The 24,193-nt window shown below is 43.9% G+C and overlaps 1 protein-coding gene across 3 annotated transcripts in view; it reads left to right on the top strand.

Annotated features, from left to right (window-relative positions):
* The window catches only part of rsu1 (Ras suppressor protein 1), a 161,204-nt gene that overhangs the window by 504 nt on the left and 136,507 nt on the right, over positions 1-24,193 (top strand). Inside the window, exons 1-2 of one of the 3 annotated variants that reach the window (XM_080217155.1) lie at positions 16,247-16,373; positions 16,666-16,777. In XM_080217155.1, coding sequence (XP_080073281.1) covers positions 16,669-16,777 — 109 coding nt within the window. In that variant the 5' untranslated portion in view covers positions 16,247-16,373; positions 16,666-16,668. Of the gene's footprint in view, positions 1-16,246; positions 16,374-16,665; positions 16,778-24,193 lie in introns of those variants that run through there. The other 2 variants (XM_080217164.1, XM_080217147.1) reach the window with 2 other exon arrangements.

Raw genomic sequence — 24,193 nt, 5'->3', positions numbered from 1 at the left:
TAAGATAAAGGCCCTTCCACCCATCGTATCTGTGCGAGCCTATTCATTCTAATTCCATTTTCCAGCACCTGGTCTGTAGCCATGTATGCTACAGTGTTTCAAATGCTCATCTAAATACTTTTTTAATGTTGTGAGGGTTCCCACCTCTACCACCCTTTCAGTGTGACAACAACTGACCAAACTATCTGATTTGGTGGTGTTGTATTGGCCAGGATACTGGGAGAACTTGCCTCCTCTTTTTCAAACAGTGTCATGTGATTACTTACTGCAACCTGAAAGGATGCACAGGGCGTCAGTTTAAAAATAAAGGTAAACATTTATTTATGAGTCACAAGAGAGGCTTACATTAACATTGCAATGAAGTTACTGTGAAATTCCCCTAGTTACCACAGTCTAGCTCCTGTTTGGATCATTGCACCTAACCAGCACATCTTTCAGAATGTGGGAGGAAACTGGAGTACCTGGAGGAAACCCACGCTGACACGGGAAGAACATGCAACTTCACACAGGCAGCGACTCAAGCCTGGAATTTAAGCCGTGTCTCTGGCGCTGTGAGGCAGCAGTGCTAACCACTGTAATATTGAGGGTGAACTGCACCTCTAACAGTGCAGTTCACCCTCAATAATACACTGAGTGTCAACTTAGATAAGGTGCTCAAGTCTCTAAAGTATAATTTGAACCCACTGCTTCAGACCACAGCTGAGAATACTACCACAGAGGCAAGTCTGAAACTTGCATTTGCTTGGCATATTATTATTTTGAGTTTCATAACGCAGGTAAAAATGTGGTCACCATTTCAGTCTCACTTGATTCTTATTCCCTTAGTTATCCCATTGCTTTCAAGATCTTCTCATTTCCTGCATTGTCCATAGCTGAGATGGGATAGCACTTACTGAGGCAATCAATACCGACCCAAAGAGCTTTTGCCACCTTCTCCAGCTGGCTACCTAAGACCAATGAAAGGTCATGCTCAGTAAAATGATGTATTTGCTAGAAAATTGCTAGATTATAAAATCTTAGGCCAGGATTGGGCTGGCAGGAAATTACTTGGTCTGACCTACATGTGACTCCAGAGCCACAGCAATGTGGTTGACTTTGAACTGCCCACCAAGGATAAGTAGGGATGGCCAACAAATGCTGGCCAGCCAGCGATGTCCATGTCCCATGAATGAGTAAAATAAAAAAAAGGAGTTGGTGGTGGTGGTGGTGGTTGGGGGGGTGGTGGGTGGGGAGGGGGGGTGGTGGGGTGGTGGGTTGGGGGGGGGGGGGGTGGTGGGGGGGGGGGGGAATGTGGTGGGTGGGGGGGGGTGTGGCGGGTGGGGGGGGGGGGGTTGGGGGGGGTGGGGGGGGGGGTGGGTGGGGGGCGGGGTTGGGGGTTCCTAGGCCTGTCATCTTTCTACATCTGAGGTCAGTTCAACTGCCAAAGTTGCTTACCAATGCTCCCCGAGCATTAGCCTTGTGGAACAGAGAATATATCAGTTACTCTACCTCCCACCTCTCAGTAAATGCTTCATCAAAAATCTGACTAAGCATCAAGTGTGATCTACTGGCAATGGTTACATAAATGTGGAAATTGTGACAAGAAGTTTGCAGGGACAGGACAAGAGGTTTTCACTCTGTCTTGGCCGGACACCTATCCTTCCCCTAGTGACTGGCTGTCCTGCAGCAACTCTGCTAATATCAAGATAAAAGCAAATTACTACAGACGCTGGATTCTGAAACCAAAACAGAAAATGCTGGAAAATCTCAGCAGGTCTGGCAGCATCTGTCAGGAGAGAAAAGAGCTGACATTTCGAGTCCAGACGACCTTTTGTCAAAGCTTTGACAAAAGGTCATCTGGATTCGAAAGAGTAAGAAGTCTCACAACACCAGGTTAAAGTCCAACAGGTTTATTTGGTAGCACGAGCTTTCAGAGCACTGCTCCTTCATCAGGTGAGCATCAAAGGGCAGCACTCCGAAAGCTTGTGCTATCAAATAGACCTGTTGGACTTTAACCTGGCGTTGTGAGACTTCTTACTGTGTTTACCCCAGTCCAATGCCAACACTCCAACATCATGGACTCTAAACATCAGCTCTTTTCTCTCTGCTTACAGATGCTGCAAGCCTGCTGAACTTTTCCAGCATTTCCTTTCTTGGCTGCTAATATCAAGTGCCTTTTTGGGGACTGAACAAACATTTTTTGCAAAATGGTCACCCAATTTGTGCTCGATGTCACCAAGGTCTGATGAAAGCTCATTTTCCTAAAATAACAACTGCTTCACACTACACAAACCACAGACTCATATAATAGTTACAGCATAGGAGGAGGCCTTTTGTCCCCTTGTGTTTGTGCCACACCTCCAGAGTATTTCCAGCATTTGCTGGTTTTATAGCTGTAATTGCTACTCAAATTCATGGCACCACTCAAGCTCACAAGCTGCCCGAATTTGTTTATTCATACCAGCAACTGTATGGTGTAACTGTCATTCTAGCTTACCCTGAGTACTTTGCAAATTTAGAACCAACAGGTCTGGGACTGCGGGACTACTGGCCCTCGTTACCTATATACTGTAGTAAGCTGGCTGGGTACCTGGCAGGCAAATTGCAGGCTGGGTCAGATCGTGTTCTAGCCAACTTTGATGGAACTGTTGGAAATCACTTTTGCTCCATTTTAATACCAAAACCTAATTTTGTACAAAATATTGCCACTAAAATTCCGAACCATTGATTATGTCAAATCTACTCTAAAAAACCTGCAAAGAAAATAGTAAAGAAAGTCCTTAGCAGAACCTCAGCCTCTGAAACTTTTCACAACAAGGCAGCAAGAACAAATTGCTAGATGAGGCACAACATATCCTCGCAACCTTACTATCTCTCCCTGTCCAACATTGATGGCTGACAAGTGCAGAAATTCAATGTAACTTCCCTAAATCCCAACAGAATTCATTGCTTCAAATTCCAACTGGTCTTTTCTGAGATTTGAACTAACGTTAAATAATTAGTTTCTTTTAACTCTCTTTTGAACCCTCCCTTTCTCTCAACTCACTCTACATTACTCTCTAACTCACTCCAGGATCATAGAAACATAGAACATTACAGCACAGTACAGGTCCTTCGGCCCTCAATGTTGTGCTGAGTTATGTCCAATCCCAAGATCAAGCTATCCTCTCCCTATCATTCTGGAGTGCTCCATGTGCCTATCCAATAACCGCTTCAAAGTTCCTAAAGTGTCTGACTCCACTATCACTGCAGGCAGTCTATTCCATACCCCAACCACTCTCTGAGTAAAGAATCTGCCTCGGATATCCCTCCTATATCTCCTACCATGAACCTTATAGTTATGCCCCCTACTAACAGCTACATCCACCCGAGAAAATAGACTCTGCACATCCACTCTATCAATCCCTCTCATCATCTTATAAACCTCTATTAAGCCACCTCTCATCCTTCTCTGCTCCAAAGAGAAAAGTCCCAGCTCCCTCAATCTTTCCTTGTAAGATCTACCCTCCAAACCAGGAAGCATCCTGCTAAATCTCCTCTGCACTCTCTCCAATGCTTACACATCCTTCTTATAATGAGGTGACCAGAACTGAACACAATATTCCAAATGTGGTCTCACTAATGTCCGGTATAGTTGCAGCATAACCTCACGGCTCTTAAACTCAAACACCCTATTAGTAAACATTAACACACTATAAGCTTTCTTCACAGCTCTATTCACTTGAGTGGCAACCTTCAGAGATTTGTGGATATAAACCCCAAGATCTCTCTGTTCCTCCACGTTCCTTAGAACCCTGCCATTGACCCTGTAATCTGCATTCAAAAGTATCAAAGGTTTTGACAAAGGGTCATCTGGACTCGAAACATCAGCTCTTTTCTCTCCTTACAGATGCTGCCAGACCTGGTGAGATTTTCCAGCATTTTCTCCTTTGGTTCCTCCTTGTCTCAGTCTTAAATGGGGGACCCTTTATTCTGAAGTTCTGTCTTCTGGTCCTAGACTTTCCCACAAAGTCTGTCAGCATCCACACTATCAAACCCCCTGGGAATCCTATATGTCTGAATAAGTTCACCTTGCATTCTTCTGAACTCCAGTTAAATTCCAATAAGACTATACCATGGTTTTTGTTTAACTGGTCAGTACTTGCCTAATTGGCATTCAATTATTGAACTCTTATTTCGCCATTGGAAAGCTGCAATTGACTGGTCACAGTAACTGTGTTGCACTGTGAAGGTTAATGAGATGGAAACAGCAATTAATCTAATTTTATTAGTAATATCGATGTAGCTGCTCAAAAGATGGATACAACAGAAGATAGAAAATATGACAGGCCATTCAGCTTACTAAGCTTAATCTCTCCACAGCTCTATTAAGGATGAAACTCACCCACTCAATCTTTTCAGGAAGACAACCGATCATTGATGCAATTCCCATGAAGATCAAACTCTGTAAAATGCCTCTCCTTCTCCTGAAGTCAATAACACTTGTGGCATGGTAGCACTGCTGTCTCACAGTACCAAGGACCTGGGTTCGATCCCGACTTGGCCACTGTCCCTGTGGAGTTCTTCTCCCCGTGTCTGTTTAGGTTTCCACTGGATGCTCCTGTTCCATTCCACAGTCTAAAAGATGTGCTGGTTAGGTGCATTGGCCTTACTAAATTCTCACTCAGTGTCTCCGAACAGGTGCCGGAGTGTGGTGACTAGGGGAGTTTCACTGTAAGTTCACTGCAGTGTTAATGTAAGCTGACTTGTGACATGAATAAATAAACTTAAAAAAAACCCCTGCATTTAAAGTGCCTTCTGAAATTGGAACATCTTAAAGCACTTCACACAATGAATGTGTTTGGAGTGAAGTCAATGTTGATAACATTTACTGATGCCAGTCTGGATTCTGATGCCATTAAACTGTGGCTGTTCACATTCTGCAACTGTTTGACTCAGTAGCCCGAGATCCATGTTCTGTAGAAAGTGTTTGGCCATCTGTATATATTCTTATAGCTATTACTCCATTAAAAAACTTTTAAAAGGTATCAAATGATCACAGATTACTACAGTACAGAAAAGGCCCTTCAACCCATCGGTTCTGCACTGACACATGAAAGGCCCTGACCTGCCCACCTAATCCCACTTGCCAGCACTTGGCCCATAACCTTGAATGTCTTGGCGTGCCAAGTACTTATCCAAGTATTTTTTAAAGGCATCCCACCTCCAACGCCCTCCCAGGCAGTGCATTCAGACTGTCACCATCCTTTGAGTAAAAAATATTTTCCTCAAATCTTCCCTAAATCTCCCAACCCTCATTTTCAACTTGTGACCCCTCATAACCTACCCTTCAACTATGGGGATGAGCTGCTCCCTATCCACCTTGACCATACTCCTCATAATCTTGAACACTTCAATCAGATTGCTCTTCTGTCTTCGCTACTCCAATGAAAACAACTCAAGCCTACCTGACCTCTCTTCATAAACTTCAATGGTCCTTCCCAGGCAGCATCCTGGTGAATCTCTTCTGCATCCCCCCCAGTGCATTTATGTCCTTCCTATAACGTGGCGACCAGAACTACACACAGTACTCCAGCTGTCGCCTCATTGAAGTTCTATATGTCTCCATCTCTGCTTTCGTAAATTATACCCCGATTGATAAAGGAGTATATGCCATAAGCCTTTTTCACCCACCTAGTAACCTACCTTTCTGCCTTCAGAGACCTATGGACAAACACATCAAAGTCCCTTTGGTCTTTGGAATTTCCCAGTGTCAGAACTTTCGTGGTGTGGTTCCTTGTCAAATTACTCCTTTCAAAGTGCATCACCTCACACTTTGCAGGGTTAAATTCCATCTGTTACTTATCCGCCCATTTGACTATCTCATCTATATTTTCTTGTAACCCACAATATTCAACCTCACTGTTAGTAATTCATGGAACAGTGGCATAATGGTAATGTTACTGGACGCAAGATCAAATCACACCAAGGCAGCATGGTAAATTTAAATTCTAATATTAAATCTGGAATTAAAAAAGCAAGTCTCAGTAATAGAGTCACAGAGGTTTACAGCATAGAAACAGGTCCTTCTGCCCAACTTGTCCATGCTGCCTTTCTTTTAGATCCCTAAGCTACTCCCAATTGCCCGCATTTGGCCCATATCCCTTTATACCAATCTTATCTATGTAATTATCTAAATGCTTTCTAAAAGGCAACATTGTACCCACCTCTTCTACTACCTCTGGCGGCTTCTTCCAGACACTCACCACGCTCCATGCGAAAAAATTCCGCGCTGGACTCTTTTGCATCTCTCCCCTCTCACCTTAAACATATGCCCTCTCGTTTTAGACTCCCCTACTTTTGGGAAAAGATATTGACTATCTAGTTGACCCCTCATTGTTTTATAGACGTCTATAAGATCACTCCTCAGCCTTCTAAGCTCCAGAAAAAAAAGTCCCAGACTATCCAGCGTCTCCTTATAACCGAAACCATCAAGTCCTGGTAGCATTCTAATGGCGTTCATGAAACTATCAGGTTGTCGTTAAAAACTTATCTGGTGCGTTGATGTCCTTCACAAATGGAAATCTACCATCCATACATTGTCTGAGCTACATGTGACCCCAGAAGCACAGGAATGTGTTTGGCTCATAATTATCTTCTGAGATTGAAAGGTGGTAGGACTGGAGGGTCTTAATGACATTACTGTTACTAGAGAGGCGGTGCTCGACAGACTGGAGGGGCTGATTGTGGATAAGTCCCCAGGACCGGATGGAATGCATCCGAGGGTTCTGAAAGAAATGGCGGAGGTGATAGTGGATGCCTTGGTGGTTATTTTCCAGACGTCGCTGGATTCCGGGGAAGTGCTGGAGGATTGGAAAACGGCTAATGTTACGCCGTTGTTTAAGAAGGGTGCCAGGCAAAAGGCGGGGAATTATAGGCCGGTTAGTTTAACGTCTGTGGTAGGTAAAATGTTAGAATCTGTCATTAAGGAGGAAATTGCGAGGCATCTTGAAGGGAATTGCTTGATAGAGCAGACGCAGCACGGTTTCATTAAAGGGAAGTCGTGTCTGACAAATTTACTGGAGTTCTATGAGGATGTGTCTAGGGCGGTGGATAGAGGAGAGCCGGTGGATGTGGTCTTTCTGGATTTTCAGAAGGCGTTTGACAAAGTACCTCACAAGAGGTTATTGCAGAAGGTCGAGGGACATGGAGTTGGGGGTAGGGTGTTAGCGTGGATAGAGGATTGGTTGTCAAATAGGAGGCAGAGAGTGGGGGTCAACGGGTGCTATTCGGATTGGCGGATGGTGACTAGTGGAGTGCCCCAGGGGTCGGTGCTGGGGCCTCAGCTTTTTACCATTTATATAGATGATCTGGAGGAGGGAACCGAGTGTAGGGTGTCGAAATTTGCTGATGACACCAAGATTGGGGGAACGGCAAATTGTGCGGAGGGTGTGGAGAGTCTGCAGAAGGATCTAGATAGGCTGGGCGAATGGGCCAGGAAATGGCAATTGGAATTTAATGTTGGCAAGTGTGAGGTGGTCCACTTTGGTAGGAATAATGGTAGGAAGGACTATTACTTACGTGGCGAAAAACTGCAGCAGGCGACGGTGCAGAGGGACCTCGGGGTCCTTGTGCATGAGTCGCAAAAACCCAGCTTGCAGGTGCAGCATGTGGTCAGGAAGGCGAATGGGATGCTGGCCTTCATAGCGAGGGGGATTGAATATAAAAGTAGGGAGGTCTTGCTGCAGCTGTATAGGGCATTGGTGAGGCCGCAGCTGGAGTACTGTGTGCAGTTTTGGGCGCCGCACCTGCGCAAAGATATTTGGGCCTTGGAGGGAGTGCAGAGGAGGTTTACTAGGCTGATACCGGAGTTGAGGGGGTTGAACTATGAGGAGAGGCTGAATAAACTAGGCTTGTACTCGTTAGAGTTTAGAAGAATGAGGGGAGATCTCACTGAGACGTATAAGATGATGAATGGGATGGATAGGATAGAGGTGGAGAGACTCTTCCCACTCAAAAAAGACAGTAGGACTAGGGGGCACAGCCTCAAGATAAAGGGGGGGTGGTTTAGAACGGAGTTGGGGAGGAACTTCTTCACTCAAAGGGTGGTGAATCTCTGGAATTCTCTGCCCGTTGAAGTGGTGGAGGCTGCCTCACTAAATATTTTTAAGAAGCGGGTTGATGGGTTCTTGATAAGAGAGGGGATTAAGGGTTATGGGGAGAGGGCGGGAAAGTGGAACTGAGCAGCGACAGATCAGCCATGATCTTATTGAATGGCGGGGCAGGCTCGAAGGGCTAGATGGCCTACTCCTGCTCCTATTTCTTATGTTCTTATGTTCTTACGTTCTTAAATTGCCACAGAAAAATTGAGCAAGAATAAAACTAGTTAGATCACCCAGCATCGGCTAGGCACTGGGGGTGGCACAGTGGCAGAATGATTAGCACTGCTGCCTCACGGTGCTAGGGACCTGGGTTCGATTTCTGTTTGGGTCACTGTTGGAATCTGCCCGTTCTCCTTGTGTCTGCATGGGTTTCTCTGGATGCTCCAGTTCCCTCCCACAGTCTGATAGACATGCTGTTTAGGTGCACTGGCTATTCTAAATTCTCCCTTAGTGTACCCGAACAGGCAGGGATGTGTGGTGGCTAGGAGATTTCCACAGTAACATCATTACAATGCTAATGTAAGCCTACTTACATAGAACATAGAACACTACAGCACAAACAGGCCCTTCGGCCCACAAGTTGCGCCGATCATATCCCAACCTACCAGGCCTATCTGTAACCCTCAATCCCATTAAATTCCATGTACTCATCCAGAAGTCTCTTGAAAGACCCCAACAAGTTCACCTCCACCACCACCGACGGCAGCCAATTCCACTCACTCACCACCCTCTGAGTGAAAAACTTACTCCTGACATCTCCTCTGTTCCTACTCCCCAGCACCTTAAACCTGTGTCCTCTCGTAGTGACCATTTCAACTCTGGGAAATAGCCTCTGAGAATCCACCTGATCTATACCTCTCAACATCTTATAAACCTCTATCAGGTCACCTCTCATCCTTCATCTCTCCAGGGAGAAAAGACCTAGCTCCCTCAACCTATCCTCATAAGGCATGCCACCCAATTACAACATCCTTGTAAATCTCCACTGCACCCTTTCAATAGCTTCTATATCCTTCTTCCTTCATGTAGTGAGGAACTACTTGTGACACTAATAAATAAACTTTAAAAGGTAAAGGCACATTCTGCCTTGTTATAGTCATAGAAACAGTGGGTGGCCTAGAGCCCACATTCGCCTTCTGCGCAAATGCCGACAAGCACTTAAGATTCAGGGGTCAGTGTGAAAATGTTCCGTTCCCTTTAGAGATCAGGGACCTTCCAAGTGATCTGCCATTTATTAAATATCCCCTTGTCTTGTTACTTCTTCCAAAGTGCATTGAATACTCTCTCAGAAGCCAACCTTTTTTTAGAGCCATTAGATGTCAGCCAGGCCCAGCTAGCACCCTCTGGTGCAGCAAAGTGTTCAGGCACATGACACTGAAATTATTTGCTAAAAACCGTTTTCCTGTGACCTGGCAACCAAAAGTTTGGAGGGAGGTTTCTTCACTTCCCTGGGCTCATTTAGGTTCAACAACCCAACATATAATAACAATAGAAAAGATGAGCAACACAGAACATTGATGCATATGTGTGCATATATGAACTTGTTTGCTGGCATGTTGTAAAGTCAAAATCAATGTTGTAAAGTCGAAACAGGGTGTCGATTTATGAATGTTGTAATTGGCATTCATCACAATTTGAACATTGTGAAGTGGAGGAATGTCTATTCAGAGGTATGGAGTGTAAACTGGTTCCGTACTAATTTGAGTGCATGGTCTTATATCCACTGTAGGAGGGATGTCATGGTCACAGGAAAGTGACAGATCTCCCTCTCTAGGGAGATTATGAATTCCATTTGCCATATGATTGGCCCAGAGATCACCTCAAACTGTGCCAGTGACCTCCTGAAGCCAGTGGCTCTTAAAGTAGCAGTGGCTCTGCCACAACATCTTCTACCAGTTGAAACAAGTCAACAGCTGTGCAGGCCTCTGGCTCCTCCGAAGAGTGAGTGGGTAATCTCTGTGGTGTTTCCCAATCTGTTGCCACAGCTGCAAGACGCTGGTCACTGATGCCCTGTGCAGGCGTGTGATAAACTTCATTCATTTTTGGACTGTTGAAACCAGCCAGGCAGAGAAAGACAGACTCTTTGCTGCAATTGCTGGGTTTCTCTGCAACCCACATGCCATAAATTTCATGCATGTGGCCAGAAAGGCTCCAGTGAGTGAGTTGGGTGCCTTCGTCAACAAAAAGGACTTCCATTCCATACATGCCCAGACTGTTTGCGACCACAGGGCACAAAATTTGCAGGAAAATCAACTTTAATGGAGGAAGAATGGATCTGAGCCAAATAAATTGGAATCAAAGACTGGGGGTAAAACTGTAGCTGAATAATGAATGGGTTGCTTTCCATTATTATCAAGACGTATTTCCATATAGTGGAAAGGCAGTGCAAACAAATCAAGAGCTCTCTGGATGATGCAAGAGATGTAAGAAATTCCACTGACATCTCTACATTCTCAGAAGACTGAGGAAATTTGGCATGTCGGCTACGTTTCTCACCAACTTTTACAGATGCATCATAGAAAGCATTCTTTCTGGTTGTATCACAGCTTGGTATGGCTCCTGCTCTGCCCAAGACCACAAGGAACTACAAAATGTTGTGAATGTAGCCCAATCTATCACACAAACCAGCAAATCCATTGATTCTGTCTGCACATCCCGCTGCCTCCCGCTCAAAAAAGACAGTAGGACTAGGGGGCACAGCCTCAAGATAAAAGGGAGGCGGTTTAGAACGGAGTTGAGGAGGAACTTCTTCACTCAAAGGGTGGTGAATCTCTGGAATTCTCTGCCCGTTGAAGTGGTGGAGGCTGCCTCGCTAAATATTTCTAAGACGCAGGTTGATGGGTTTTTGATAAGAGAGGGGATTAAGGGTTATGGGGAGAGGGCGGGAAAGTGGAACTGAGCAGCGACAGATCAGCCATGATCTTATTGAATGGCGGGGCAGGCTCGAAGGGCTAGATGGCCTACTCCTGCTCCTATTTCTTATGTTCTTATGTTCTTATGCCTCGGCAAAGCAGCCAGCATTATTAAGGAATCCACACACACCAGGCATTCTCTTTTCCACCTTCTTCTATCAGGAAAAAGATACAAAAGTTTGAGATCACATAGAAACTGACAGCTTCTTCCCTGCTGCTGTTAGACTTTTGAATAGATTTGCATTAAGTTGATCTTTCTTTACACCCTAGCTATAATTGTAACACTACATTCTGCACTGTCTCGCTTCCTCCTCTATGAATGGTATACTTTGCCTGTATAGCATGCAAAAACAATACTTTTCACTGTATGTTAATACATGTGACAATAATAAATGGTGAAACAGAAAAAGTGTGCTTATGACAGATGCCTGGTGGATAATACAACTAATAACCAGGCTGAATATAAAGGGTCCAGAGGAGAATTGCTGGCCTGACCAGTGATGCTCACACTATAATAAAGAATAAAGTAAAAGATCAAAAGTCTCCTGTGGGCATATACGTAGTAAAATGGTAGAAGGAGAAGGAATGGTGCTGATTAGGAACCAAAAGGAGATTTAGGCTTGGAGACAGGGGGCATGGTTGAGGTATTAAATGAATACTTTGCACATGTCTTTACCAAAGAAAAAGTTACTCTACAGGTCATGGTGACACTTGAATAGTTTAAAATTGATGAGGAGGAGGCATTGGATCAGCTGTTTGGACTTGAAGTTTATAAGACACCCGGGCCAGGTGTGATGCATCCAAGGTTACTGAAGGAAGAGAGAGCTTTAATTAGTAGTATTTTCCAATCTTTCTTTCACTCAGAAATGGTGTTAGAGGAGTGGAGAGATGTTAATTTTCAAGTGTGTGACGATAAGCCTAGCAACTACAGGCCAATTTAACCCTACTGGTGAGAGGCTTTTAGAAATCATAGGCCATAACTTGTGGGCTCCCCAGCATCAAATTTGGGAGTTACCCCAATGACGCACAGAGGAACCTTCTCAGAACTTCAGAGGTAAGAGTGTGCACAGCATTTGCCCAGAAACACAAACTTCCTCTGGGTAATTGTCCTGTCTGGGGTACCATCCAAAAGTACAATTGAAATTGCAAACTTTGGCTGATTCTGGCTATGTTACACAAATAGTTATCTAGAAATAAGATAGAATTAAAACCGTTTGTACTTTCTGGGTAACTATTGTAAAGACCAACACTCCCACAGATCTCCCCCTTGAGTTGTTTAAGAGTTACTTAGATAGGCACATGAGCGGGATGGAGATGGAGGGATATAGGAGACTGTTTTAAGTAAGGTTCAGGAGCCTTGGGATGTCCCTGGGAATCAATTGATTCCTATGGACCTTCCAACATATTTTCTGGCTCACTTGTTTTACTTTTGAGCTTCTGGAGATTCCCTTGAATGTTTGTATAAGGATGTGCATGTTATTGATGTTTTTCTCTTTTAATCCACAGGTGCTATTACTTACATGGCGAAAAACTGCAGCAGGCGACGGTGCAGAGGGACCTCAGGGCCCTTGTGCATGAGTCGCAAAAACCCAGCTTGCAGGTGCAGCAGGTGGTCAGGAAGGCTAATGGGATGCTGGCCTTCATAGTGAGGGGGATTGAATATAAAAGTAGGGAGGTCTTGCTGCAACTGTATAGGGCATTGGTGAGACCGCAGCTGGAGTACTGTGTGCAGTTTTGGTCGCCGCACTTACGCAAGGATATTTTGGCCTTGGAGGGAGCGCAGAGGAGGTTTACTAGGCTGATACCGGAGTTGAGGGGGTTGAGCTATGGGGAGAGGCTGAATAAACTAGGCTTGTACTCGTCAGAGTTTAGAAGAATGAGGGGAGATCTCATTGAGACATATAAGATGATGAATGGGATGGATAGGATAGAGGTGGAGAGACTCATCCCGCTCAGAAAGGACAGTAGAACTAGGGGGCACAGCCTCAAGATAAAGGGGGGGGGGCGGTTTAGAACGGAGTTGAGGAAGAACTTCTTCACTCAAAGGATGGTGAATCTCTGGAATTCTCTGCCCGTTGAGGTGGTGGAGGCTGCCTCGCTAAATATTTTTAAGACGCGGGTTGATGGGTTTTTGATAAGAGAGGGGATTAAGGGTTATGGGGAGAGGCCGGGAATGTGGAACTGAGCCACGACAGATCAGCCATGATCTTATTGAATGGTGGGGCAGGCTCGAAGGGCTAGATGGCCTACTCCTGCTCCTATTTCTTATGTTCTTATGTTCTTATGCTTCGGTCCATCTTGTTGTCCAACAAGGGGCATACACGCAATGGGTCATACGAGGGCTGCTCTTGGATGTTTTGAGAGTAGCCTAGTGCTAGTTGTTAGTGTATGCTTAAACTGGACCAGATGTTGGGCAACACGGCAGCTCAGTAACTATCACTGTTTGCTGCGCAGATGCATGGATTTGGGCCAGCGTCTGTGGGAGTTTGCGCATTCTCCCCGTGCTTGCGTGGGTTTTCTCCGGGTGCTCCGGTTTCCTCCCACACCCCAAAGATGTGCTCTTAGGCTGATTGGTGTAACAAATTGTCCTTAAATTAGTCTTCCCTCAATGTGGAATGCCATAAGCATAGTCAAGGGTCATGGGTGGAGAGGGGACTCATAATGTTAAAAAGGCGGTGCGGGCTCGTTGGGCCGAAGGGCCTGTTTCTCGTGCTGTGTTATTCTTTGTTCTTTGCTCACAATCCCCTAGCGAACCTATTTCTTATTCTCAAATTTTATTTTCCAAACTCACACAAAGCATTTCCCGCGGCTGTCACTGTGACACCTTTGAAGCTGCTGGAAATTATTTTGCATTGTAACTTTTAAAACACTTGCCACTTTCTATCACAGATTACATTGCACAAATGTTTAATAATAAGGTTTGCACAGATCTGACATTATGAACTTTGTGAACAAATTGTTTCAGTTGAATGCAAATGAGAGTTTGTGCTCTCAAAATTTTTCATCTTGTCCATTCGTGCATGAGTTGATATTGATATTGAATACAGATGGACCATAACTAAGTCTTCAACTATGAAGCATTACTAAAAATCATTATTTCTAATGCAGGCATTCAATTTTTTTTAGATTACTCCATTCTTAAAGTTTCAATGCCAATGTGAAGAGTGGGAAGGACAAACCCTTAATTTCCTTACTTTATAATTTTTTTACTCCAACATTTAAGTTACAAAATGAATGCTCAGAATGGACCCAACAAACCCAAATCCATTCCTCACTTTCTCCAAAAGCCAATTCAAATTGAATCCAATTCATCATCCCCACAAGAGAGGCATGATCCAGGCTGACAAGAAACTGTATTGCGATAACATAAAAACAAAATACTGTGGACACTGGAATCTGAAACAAAAACAGAAAATGCTGGAATAAATCAGCAGGTCTGACAGCATCTGTGGAGAGGAAAAAGAACCAATGTTTTGAGACTGGATGACCCTTCATTGCAGCTGATTTTAGACTTGATCTCAACCAGTGAATCAACATTCACATACATGCAGAGTGAAGCATGAATCGAAATGCTGGGCAAACCACCTTCATGGTCATGGTTTTACCCCTGCTAGGTAAGTATTCCAATACTGAGGTCAGCTCAGTACCGCTATGTCAGACACTGCTATATTGTAACATTACTATGTAAGATCAGGCACCCTGCTACATTATAACATCACGATGTAATATCAGGTACTCTGCTACGTTGTAAAATCACTGCATAATATCAGACACTGCTATATTGTAATATCACTATGTAATATCAGGCACCCTGCTACACTGCAACATGACTGTGTAATACCAGGCACTGCTACATTGTAACGTCACTGTGTAATATCAGATAGTGCTTTTTTGTAACATCACTGTGTAATATCAGACACTGTTACACTGTAACATCATGGTGTAACATCAGACACTCTGCTACATTGTAACATCACTGTGCAATATCAGACACTGCTATATTGTAACATCAGTGTGTAATGTCGAACACTGCTAAATTGTAACATTGTTGTGTAATATTAGAAACTCTGCTACATTGTAACATCACTGTGCAATATTACTCACTCTGCTACATTTTAACAGCATTGTGTAATATTACTCACACTGCTACATTGTAGCATTATTGTGTAATATCAGACTCTCTGCTATATTGTAATAGCACTGTGTTTTATCAGGCGCTGGAGAGTGGTGACTAGAGGAATGTCACAGAAACTTAATTGCAGTGTTAATATAAGCCTTACTTGTGACTAATAAATAAACTTTAATATCAGACACTGTTTTTTGTGACATCATTGTGTAATATCAGACACTGATATATTATGACATTACTGTGTAATATCAGACCCTGCTAGATTGTAACATCAGTGTGTAATACCAGACATTCTGCTATAGTATAAATCACTGTGTAATATCAGACACTCTGCTATATTGTAACGTTACTGTGGAATATCAGACATTCTGCTATGGTGTAACATCACTGTGTAATATCAGACACTTATATTGTAACCAGTGTGTATTATCAGACACTCTGCTACATTGTGCCATCACTGTGTAATATCACTCTGCTACATTGTACCATCATAGTGTAATATCAGACACTCTGCTACATTGTACCATCAGTGCGTAATATCAGACATTCTGCTGTAGTGAAACATCACTGTGTAATATTAGACACTGTTACATTGTAACATCACTGTGTAATCTCAGACCCTCTGCTACATTGTACCATCACCGTGTAATATCAGACATTCTGCTACATTATATCATCAGTGTGTAATATCAGACACTCAGTTCAACAGCTAAAACTTTTGAGTACTTGAATTCACCACTTTGCCAATGCTAGTGCCACAGAGAGTACGCGGTATTTCCGTCTAATGGGAACGTGTATTTTGTTTCCTTGTAATATCAGACATTGTAGCATCAATGTGTAATATCAGAAACTCTGCTACATTGTAGATCACAGTATAATATCAGACACTCTGTTACATTATAATATCACTGAATTCCCTTCCCGCAATGTGGAGCTGCTGCTGAAAGGAGCTGCCACCATTGGATGACACCAGTGATTGACAGCTCGAGCTGTCCTATCCGCTATTGATCTGCTGTCCTGGGCTTCAACGATTGGATGGGAGAGTGATTGACAGCTGGGCCTGCGGCTGATTGGCTGCTCTTTGCTGCTGAGGAAATGTCCTTTTAAAGCCGGAGGCTTAGCAAATGCAGGAATTCTTCAGCCCTGACTGAGTGTTTCCGGTTGGGTGTGAGCTGAGCTTTGGCGTTTGGGAGGATTCTTCGGGATTTGTAGGTAAATGAAGAGTTGCGGTTTTACCGATGTTGGGTTAGTGTGTTCCGGGAAATGTGCCCGTTCTCAGCGCGGTTTGTGATAGACAGCAGGGCCAGGGTTACAGCAAAATGGGATGTTTCCAACTGTGTGAATACATCGCCCGAGGCCCTGGTTGCTGCAAGCATCCCAAGTTGATTACAGTTCAACAGCTAAAACTTTTGAGTACTTGAATTCACCACTTTGCCAATGTCAGTGCCACAGAAGGGCGGCGGTATTTCCGTCTAATGGGAATGTGTATCTTGTTTCCTTGTAGAAAATGTCGAAATCGCTGAAGAAAATAGTGGAAGAATGCAAGGAAAAGAATCAGGCAGAATTGGATTTGTGTGACAGGGGAATTTCCAGTATGTTGGACATCCCTGGACTCTGTAAGTGCAATACTTTGTTCTTCACTTTTTGCCCCCCACTTTTCAATCATCGTTGCATAAATGGCAACTGGGGCAGGGTGTAATTATACCTCAATTACATAAGAACATAAGAACATAAGAAATAGGAGCAGGAGTAGGCCATCTAGCCCTTCGAGCCTGCCCCGCCATTCAATAAGATCATGGCTGATCTGTCGTGGCTCAGTTCCACTTTCCCGCCCTCTCCCCATAACCCTTAATCCCCTCTCTTATCAAGAACCCATCAACCCGCTTCTTAAAAATATTTAGCGAGGCAGCCTCCACCACTTCAACGGGCAGAGAATTCCAGAGATTCACCACCCTTTGAGTGAAGAAGTTCCTCCTCAACTCCGTTCTAAACCGCCTCCCCTTTATCTTGAGGCTGTGCCCCCTAGTCCTACTGTCTTTTTTGAGCGGGAAGAGTCTCTCCACCTCTATCCAGTCCATCCCATTCATCATCTTATACGTCTCAATGAGATCTCCCCTCATTCTTCTAAACTCTAATGAGTACAAGCCTAGTTTATTCAGCCTCTCCTCATAGCTCAATCCCCTCAACTCTGGTGTCAGCCTAGTAAACCTCCTCTGCACTCCCCCCAGGGCCAAAATATCCTTGCGCAGGTGCGGTGCCCAAAACTGCACACAGTACTCCAGCTGCGGCCTCACCAATGCCCTATACAGCTGCAGCAAGACCTCCCTACTTTTATATTCAATCCCCCTCGCTATGAAGGCCAGCATCCCATTCGCCTTCCTGACCACCTGCTGCACCTGCAAGCTGGGGCTTCCGCAATTTCTTCAGTGTTTGAATCTAAACTCGAGCATTTTGTGTCATTTGGCCATGGAGAGTTATTAGATGTCAGAGTGGGAGCACAGAGTGAACACAAGAGGTAAGAGTGGGGTAGACCATTCAGCCCATCAAGCTTGCTCTGCCATTCAAGATGATCATGACTGATCTTGGACTTCGGCTTCACTCCCTGCCCATTCGCTTAATTTCTCCAAGAGACCAAAAATCTGTCTATCACAGCCTTAAATATGTTCAGTGATGGAGTGCCACAACCCTCTGGGGTAGAGAGTTCCATGTGCTGGCAACCTTTTGAGTGAAATCATTTCCACTCTTAGTATTAAATGATTGGCCTCTTTTTTCCTGAGAAGTTGCCTTAGTGTTTTAGACTTTCCTGACCAACAGAAACAATCGCCTATCATGCCCTTTCAGAATCTTGTATGTTTGAATGAGATTGCCACTCTAAACTCCAGAGAATGAGAATCTGATTTGCTCAGCCTCTCATTGTAGGACAACCCCTCATCCCAGGGATCAATTTAGTGAACCGTCACTGTACTGCCTCCAATGCAAGCATGTATTTTCTTGAATGTGGAAACTAAAACTGCATACAGTATTCCAAATGAGGGAATGCAAGTCTTGCCTGATTAGAAATCTCTCAGGTGATGAGTTACATCCATAGCTTTAATAATATGTAAGTACTGTATGCAACTTCCTGCTAAGATTTGATTTATTATTGCCACATGCATTAACATATAGTGAAAAGTTGTTTCTTGTGTGCTATACAGACAAAGCATTCCGTTCACAAGAAGGAAACAAGAGTGTGCCGAGTGTAGTGTTACAATCACAGCTAGGGCATAGAGAAGGAGCAACTTAATGCAAGGCAGGTCCAGTCAAAAGTCTGACCGCAACAGGGAAGAAACTGTTCTTGAGTCAGTTGGTACGTGATCTCAGACTTTTGTATCTTTTTCCCGATGGAAGAAGATGAAAAAGAGAATGTTCAGGGCGCGTGGAATCCTTAATTATGCTGGCTGCTTTGCCGAGGCAGTGGGAAGTGTAGACAAGCCAATGAATGGGAGGCTGGTTTGCGTGATGGATTGGGCTACATTCATGACCTTTTGTAGTTCCTTGTGGTCTTGGGCAGAGCAGGAACCATATCAAGCAGCGATACAACCAGAAAGAAAGCATTCTATCGTGCATCTGTAAAAGTTGGTGAGAGTCATGGGTGACGTGCCAAATTTCATTAGTCTTCTGAGAAAGTAAAGGCATTGGTGAGCTTTCTTAACTACAGTGTCAGCATGGTGGGACCAAGGCAGGTTGTTGGTGATCTGGGCATCTAAAAACTTGAAGCTCTCGACCTTTTCTACTTTGCCCCCGTTGATGTAGACAGGGGCATGTTCTCCTTTACGTATCCTGAAGTCAGTGACAATCTTTTTCGTTTTATTGATGTTGAGGGAGAGATTATTGTTGCTGCACCAGTTCACCAGATGCTCTACCTCATTCCTATATTGTTATTGTTTGAGATCTGACCCACTACGGTGGTGTTGTTAGCAAACTTGAAACTCAAATTGGAGGGGAAATTGGCCAAACAGTCATAGGTGTATGAGTATAGGGGGCTGAGAACACAGCCTTGTGGGACATTGGTGTTGAGGATGATTGTGGAGGAGGTAATGTTGCCTCTTAGTGATTGTGGTCTGTGAGTTAGGAAGCTCAGGATTCAGTCACAGAGGGAGGTGCCGAGACCTAGGCCACGGCATTTGAAGAGGAGTTTTGTGGGAATAGTGGTGTTGAAGGCTGAGTTGTAGTCAATAAGCAGGAGTCTGACATAGATGTCCTTATTAGGTGTTCCAGAGTTGAGTGTGGGTCCAGAGAGATGGCGTCGGCTGTGGACTTGTTATAGCAGTAGGCAAACTGTAGTGGATCCAAGTAGTCCGGGAAGCTGGAATTGATTTGTGCCATGACTAGCCTTTTGAAGCACTTCGTAATGATGTATGTCAGAGCCACCGGCCAATAGCATGCTGCTTGGTTTTTCCTAGGTAATGGAATGATGGTTGCCTTCTTGAAGCAGATAGGGGCCTCAGATTGTTGTTAATGCGCTGGCATAAAATATGGTTTAACAAAATGTTTGTTATTCCCATTTTACCCTAGATAGCCTTATCCTAACACCTAAGTGTCCTTTAATAACACCCTTTTTGTGAACTGTTTTCTCCTCTCCTCCACAAAACTTTGCCACTTTGTAAATCCCATTCACAACAATGATGATAGAAAATGTACACCTTTGAGCCACACTATCATAATTTAAATGGCTTGTGCAGAGGGCATAGATTTCTCATGTGCCACCCAGTGTTGCAAGTTTTCCTCTTTTTTTTGCATGGAAAATTACAACAAACCTTACAAATATTTCAAGTAAGTTAAAGTAAGGGGTGGCATGCTGGCACAGTGGTTAGCACTGCTGCCTCACAGTGCCAGAGACCCAAGTTCAATTCCAGCCTCTGGCCACTGTCTGTATGGAGTTTGCACATTCTCCCTGTGTCTGTGTGGGTTTCTTTCGCGTGCTCGGATTTCCTCCCACAGTTCAAAGATCTGTAGCTTAGGTTAAATTGCTTCTTAGTGTCAGGGGGATTGGCAAGAGTTACAGTGAGAGGGCCTGGGTGGGATTCTTGTCATTACAGGCTTAATGGGCTGAATAACCTCCTTCTGGACTGTATGGATTCTATGGTCTCATCAAAACTTGTACAACTGTAGCAAGCCTTTCTCATTCTTGTACAGCCATTTGCCTTCTGAACTGCTTGCTGCTTGCTCACTTTCTGCATTCTTCCTCCAAGCATATCCACGTTTCTTTGAAAATCAATGTCTTGCAAATTTCTCATGTCTTGAACAATATCCAACTCTTCTATTCTTTTCACTAAAGTGAATATCTTCATACTTCTCGTTATGATAATCCATCTTGCTGTCCACTCCCCTAACTTGTCTATTTGTCCTTGCAGCATCTCCATGTGCTTCCATAGCTTACCTTTACACCCTAGATACAATACTCTGTCTCTTCATCTAAGTTATTAATACAATTGTGATTGAGATAACAAGGGTCTGAGTGCAATGAGGAACTAGTGCTAAGTTAGGAATTTGGTGCAACTGTGAATTCAGTACAGAGGAGGAAAGAGATTCTGCTTTTTATGTCTATTTATCAGTCTGTGTAGCTGGTGAGCATTCTCCTTTTTTCCTTTAGCTGGGTGACTTGCTATTAATTTAATTGTGTAAATTATTAACTAATTAAAGTTAGACTGACTTGGTAGGAATGGTAATGCGCTGTGAGTGTAGCACATGGGAATCTGTGGAATGCATTGCAATCCATAACAGCTATATGTGCAGTAAGTCTTTGTGCCTTGAGCAACTTCAGCTCGGAGCTGCTGAGCTAGAACCTGAGCTGCTGAAATTGCGGAGTATTGGGAACGGGGAAGAGTTACCTGGACACTTTGTTCCTTGAGACAGTGATACCCCTTTGACTAGGGAGAGCTATGGTCAGTCATTGGTCTGGGACAGGAGGTTGTGACAGCAAGTCTTGCAGGTATAGGGAGCCAGCATGTAATGAAGAGCTTCTTGCCTTGACTTTGACTTGAGAGGTCTGAGGTGCTTGCTATTTGTGTGGATGAGAACTGTAGGTAGAAATTCTCTGATGTCCAATGCTCTGCCACCACTGCCATTGTTTACGGAGAATTTGGCGCTTGGCCAAATTTCTGTTCCGAAGGACAATAGAATCCCAGCCGCAGGCAAGCTCAGAATTTCGGCTGTAGGGTAGTGACAAGGGCCGTATTGAGGGATGCCATGCAAGTTGTGGTGGGAGGGAGGAAGCAAGAGCTTTGTGTGAGTGATGGGGAAGTTACAGTCAGGGGATAGATACAGTTCCTTATGGCTGTGACTGGAGGTTATTTTGTCTGCTTGATGCCAGTCTTAAGGGCATGTCCCCATGACCGGAGTTGAACTTGCAGGACTATCTGCAAGATGCACTGCAGAAATTCACCAAAGATCCCTAGACAACACCTTCCAAACCCACAAGCAATTCTATCCAGAAGACCAAAGGCAGCAGATACATGGCAATACCAGCACCTCCAAGTTCCTCTCCAAGCTATTCACCATCCTGACTTGGAAATATATCACTGTACCTTCGCAGTCACTGGGTCAAAATCCTTGAATTCCCTTCCTGCCAGCATTGTGGGTCAACCCACAGCATATGGACTGCAGTGATTCAAGAGGGTAGCTCACCACACCTTCTCAAGGGCAACTAGGGATGGACAATAAATGCTGACCAACCGCTCTCACCCATGTCCCATGAATGAATAAGAGAACAAGAAAGAGGATCTAGTTGTCATGGTCCACATAGGAACCAATGACATAAGTGAAACTTGGAATGATGTTCTCCAGAGAGAGTTTGAAGAGTTGTGCCTCAAATTAAAATGCAGAACATACCCAAACATAACTCAAATGGCATGGGTAGGTGGCAGATTAGAGAATTTTAGTATGGTTCAAAGAGTGGTGTGAGAAGGGGTTTTGATTCATGGGGCACTCACACCAATATTTGGAAAATAAAGGGCTGTCCTGTTGGGATGAGCTCCATTTAAACAAGGCTGGGAAGAGTTTCATGGAGAGTTGCTTAACTAGGGATATGGGTCAGGCTTGAAACTAACAGGCAGGGAAGGGTTTGGTCTTGATTTCATTTGATTTATTATTGTCACATGTATTAGCATACAGTGAAAAGTATTGTTTCTTGCATGTTATATAAACAAAGCATACTGTACATAAGAGAAGAAAAGGAGAGGGTGCAGAATGTTGTGTTACAGTCATAGCTAGGGTGTAGAGAAAGATTGATGTAACGCGAGGTCAGTCCATTCAAAAGTCTGATGGCAGCAAGCACGAAGCGGTTCTTGAGTTGGCTGGTACATGTCCTCAGACTTTTGTATCTTTTTTCTTGACCAGAAGAAGGTGGAAGAAAGTATGTCTGACCTGCATGGGGTCCTTGATTATGCTGGGAGCTTTTCCAAGGCCATGGGAAGTGTAGACAATGTCAGTGGGTGGGAGGCAGGTTTGTGTGATAGACTGGGCTTTGTTCATGACCCTTTGTTCAAGATCACAAGAAATTACAGAGCAGGAGCCATACCAAACTGTGATACAACCAGAAAGAATGCTTTCTGTGGTGCATCTGTAAAAAAAAATTGATGAGAGTTGTCATGGACATGCTAAGTTTTCTCAGTCTTCTGAGAAAGTAGAAGTTTTGATGGGCTTTCTTGAGGATAGTATTGGCATGGAGGGACGAGGACAGGTGTTGGTGATCTGGGTGTGTAAAAACTTGAATCTCTTGACCATTTCTATGTTATCCCCGTTGATGTAGAGAGGCATGTTCTCCACTACACTTCCTGAAGTCTGACAATCTCCTTTGTTTTGTTGACATTGAGGGAGAGATTATTGTCGTCTCACTAGTTCACCAGATTCTCCATTTCTTTTCTGTACCCTGTCTCGTCATTGTTTGAGATCTGACCCGCTATGGTTGATTTAGAGGGAGATTTAAAAATCCAAATAGAAAGAAAGATCCAGGCAACAACAAGTCTGATAATGTGGGTAAAGACAAATAGATTGGGACAAAAGGGACAGATAGTTTATGCATCAGTGAGATCCCTGCTGAGAAATGTAGTAAAAATTGAAATAAGAGGCTATTGTGGTTTTCAGCCAATGAAGGTCCAGTTTTCAAAGCTCTTTCTCAATTGTTCAAGATGGACATTAGGAATGTGAGGCAAGAAGAAGATGTAAAAGTTAGTTTTAGGACAAATATTCAAATAAGTTGGATAAGTTCAGAGATTTTAAGACTTTTTTAATGCAGGGAATAGTGATACACTGGAATGCATTCAGTACGGCAACGGTTTTAATCTGTTTGTGGCCCAAACTAGGTGACCAGTATGGGTACACTAAAAGGAAAGCTAGATCAGCACAAGGGAGAAAGGTACAGAATATTTAATCTGTTTTCAAAAAGCCATTGAATGAAATCTGCAAGCAAGGAAGTAGGACTAGCAGAATTATTCTTAGAGAACCAGTATAGATGCTAATGGCCTTCTTCTCTGCTATCCCTGTTTCTCCAGCTTGCTGAACTAGTCCAGTACTGTAGCCACTGTGATACCATACTTTTATATATATATATATATATATATATATATAATACTTTGCGTCGGTATTCACGAAGGAGAGGGGTTCGGAATCGTGCGGTCTCTTGGAGGGAGCGGAGGTTCAGTTGCAGGATATAGTTATTACGAGAGAGGAAGTGCTAGGGCTTTTAGGTAGCGTAAGGACGGATAAAGCTCCGGGGCCTGATGGTATTTATCCCAGGCTGCTTAGGGAGGCGAAAGATGAAATTGCTGGGCCTCTGGCGCACATCTTTGTCTCTTCTTTGGACACAGGTGAGGTCCCAGAAGACTGGAGGGTAGCAAATGTGGTCCCGTTGTTCAAAAAAGGTAGTAGGGATAACCCTGGGAATTATAGGCCAGTGAGTTTGACGTCGGTGGTAGGGAAGTTAATGGAAAAAATACTTAGGGGTAGGATGTATGAGCATTTGGAGCGTTGCGATCTGATTAGGGATACGCAAC

Source organism: Carcharhinus amblyrhynchos, chromosome 2 (genome assembly GCF_965287045.1).
Source record: "Carcharhinus amblyrhynchos chromosome 2, sCarAmb.v2.hapA, whole genome shotgun sequence".
Classification (NCBI taxonomy): domain Eukaryota; kingdom Metazoa; phylum Chordata; class Chondrichthyes; order Carcharhiniformes; family Carcharhinidae; genus Carcharhinus; species Carcharhinus amblyrhynchos.
The sequence above is the reverse complement of the archived record's forward strand: the minus strand, read 5'-3'. Positions and strand labels throughout refer to the sequence as shown.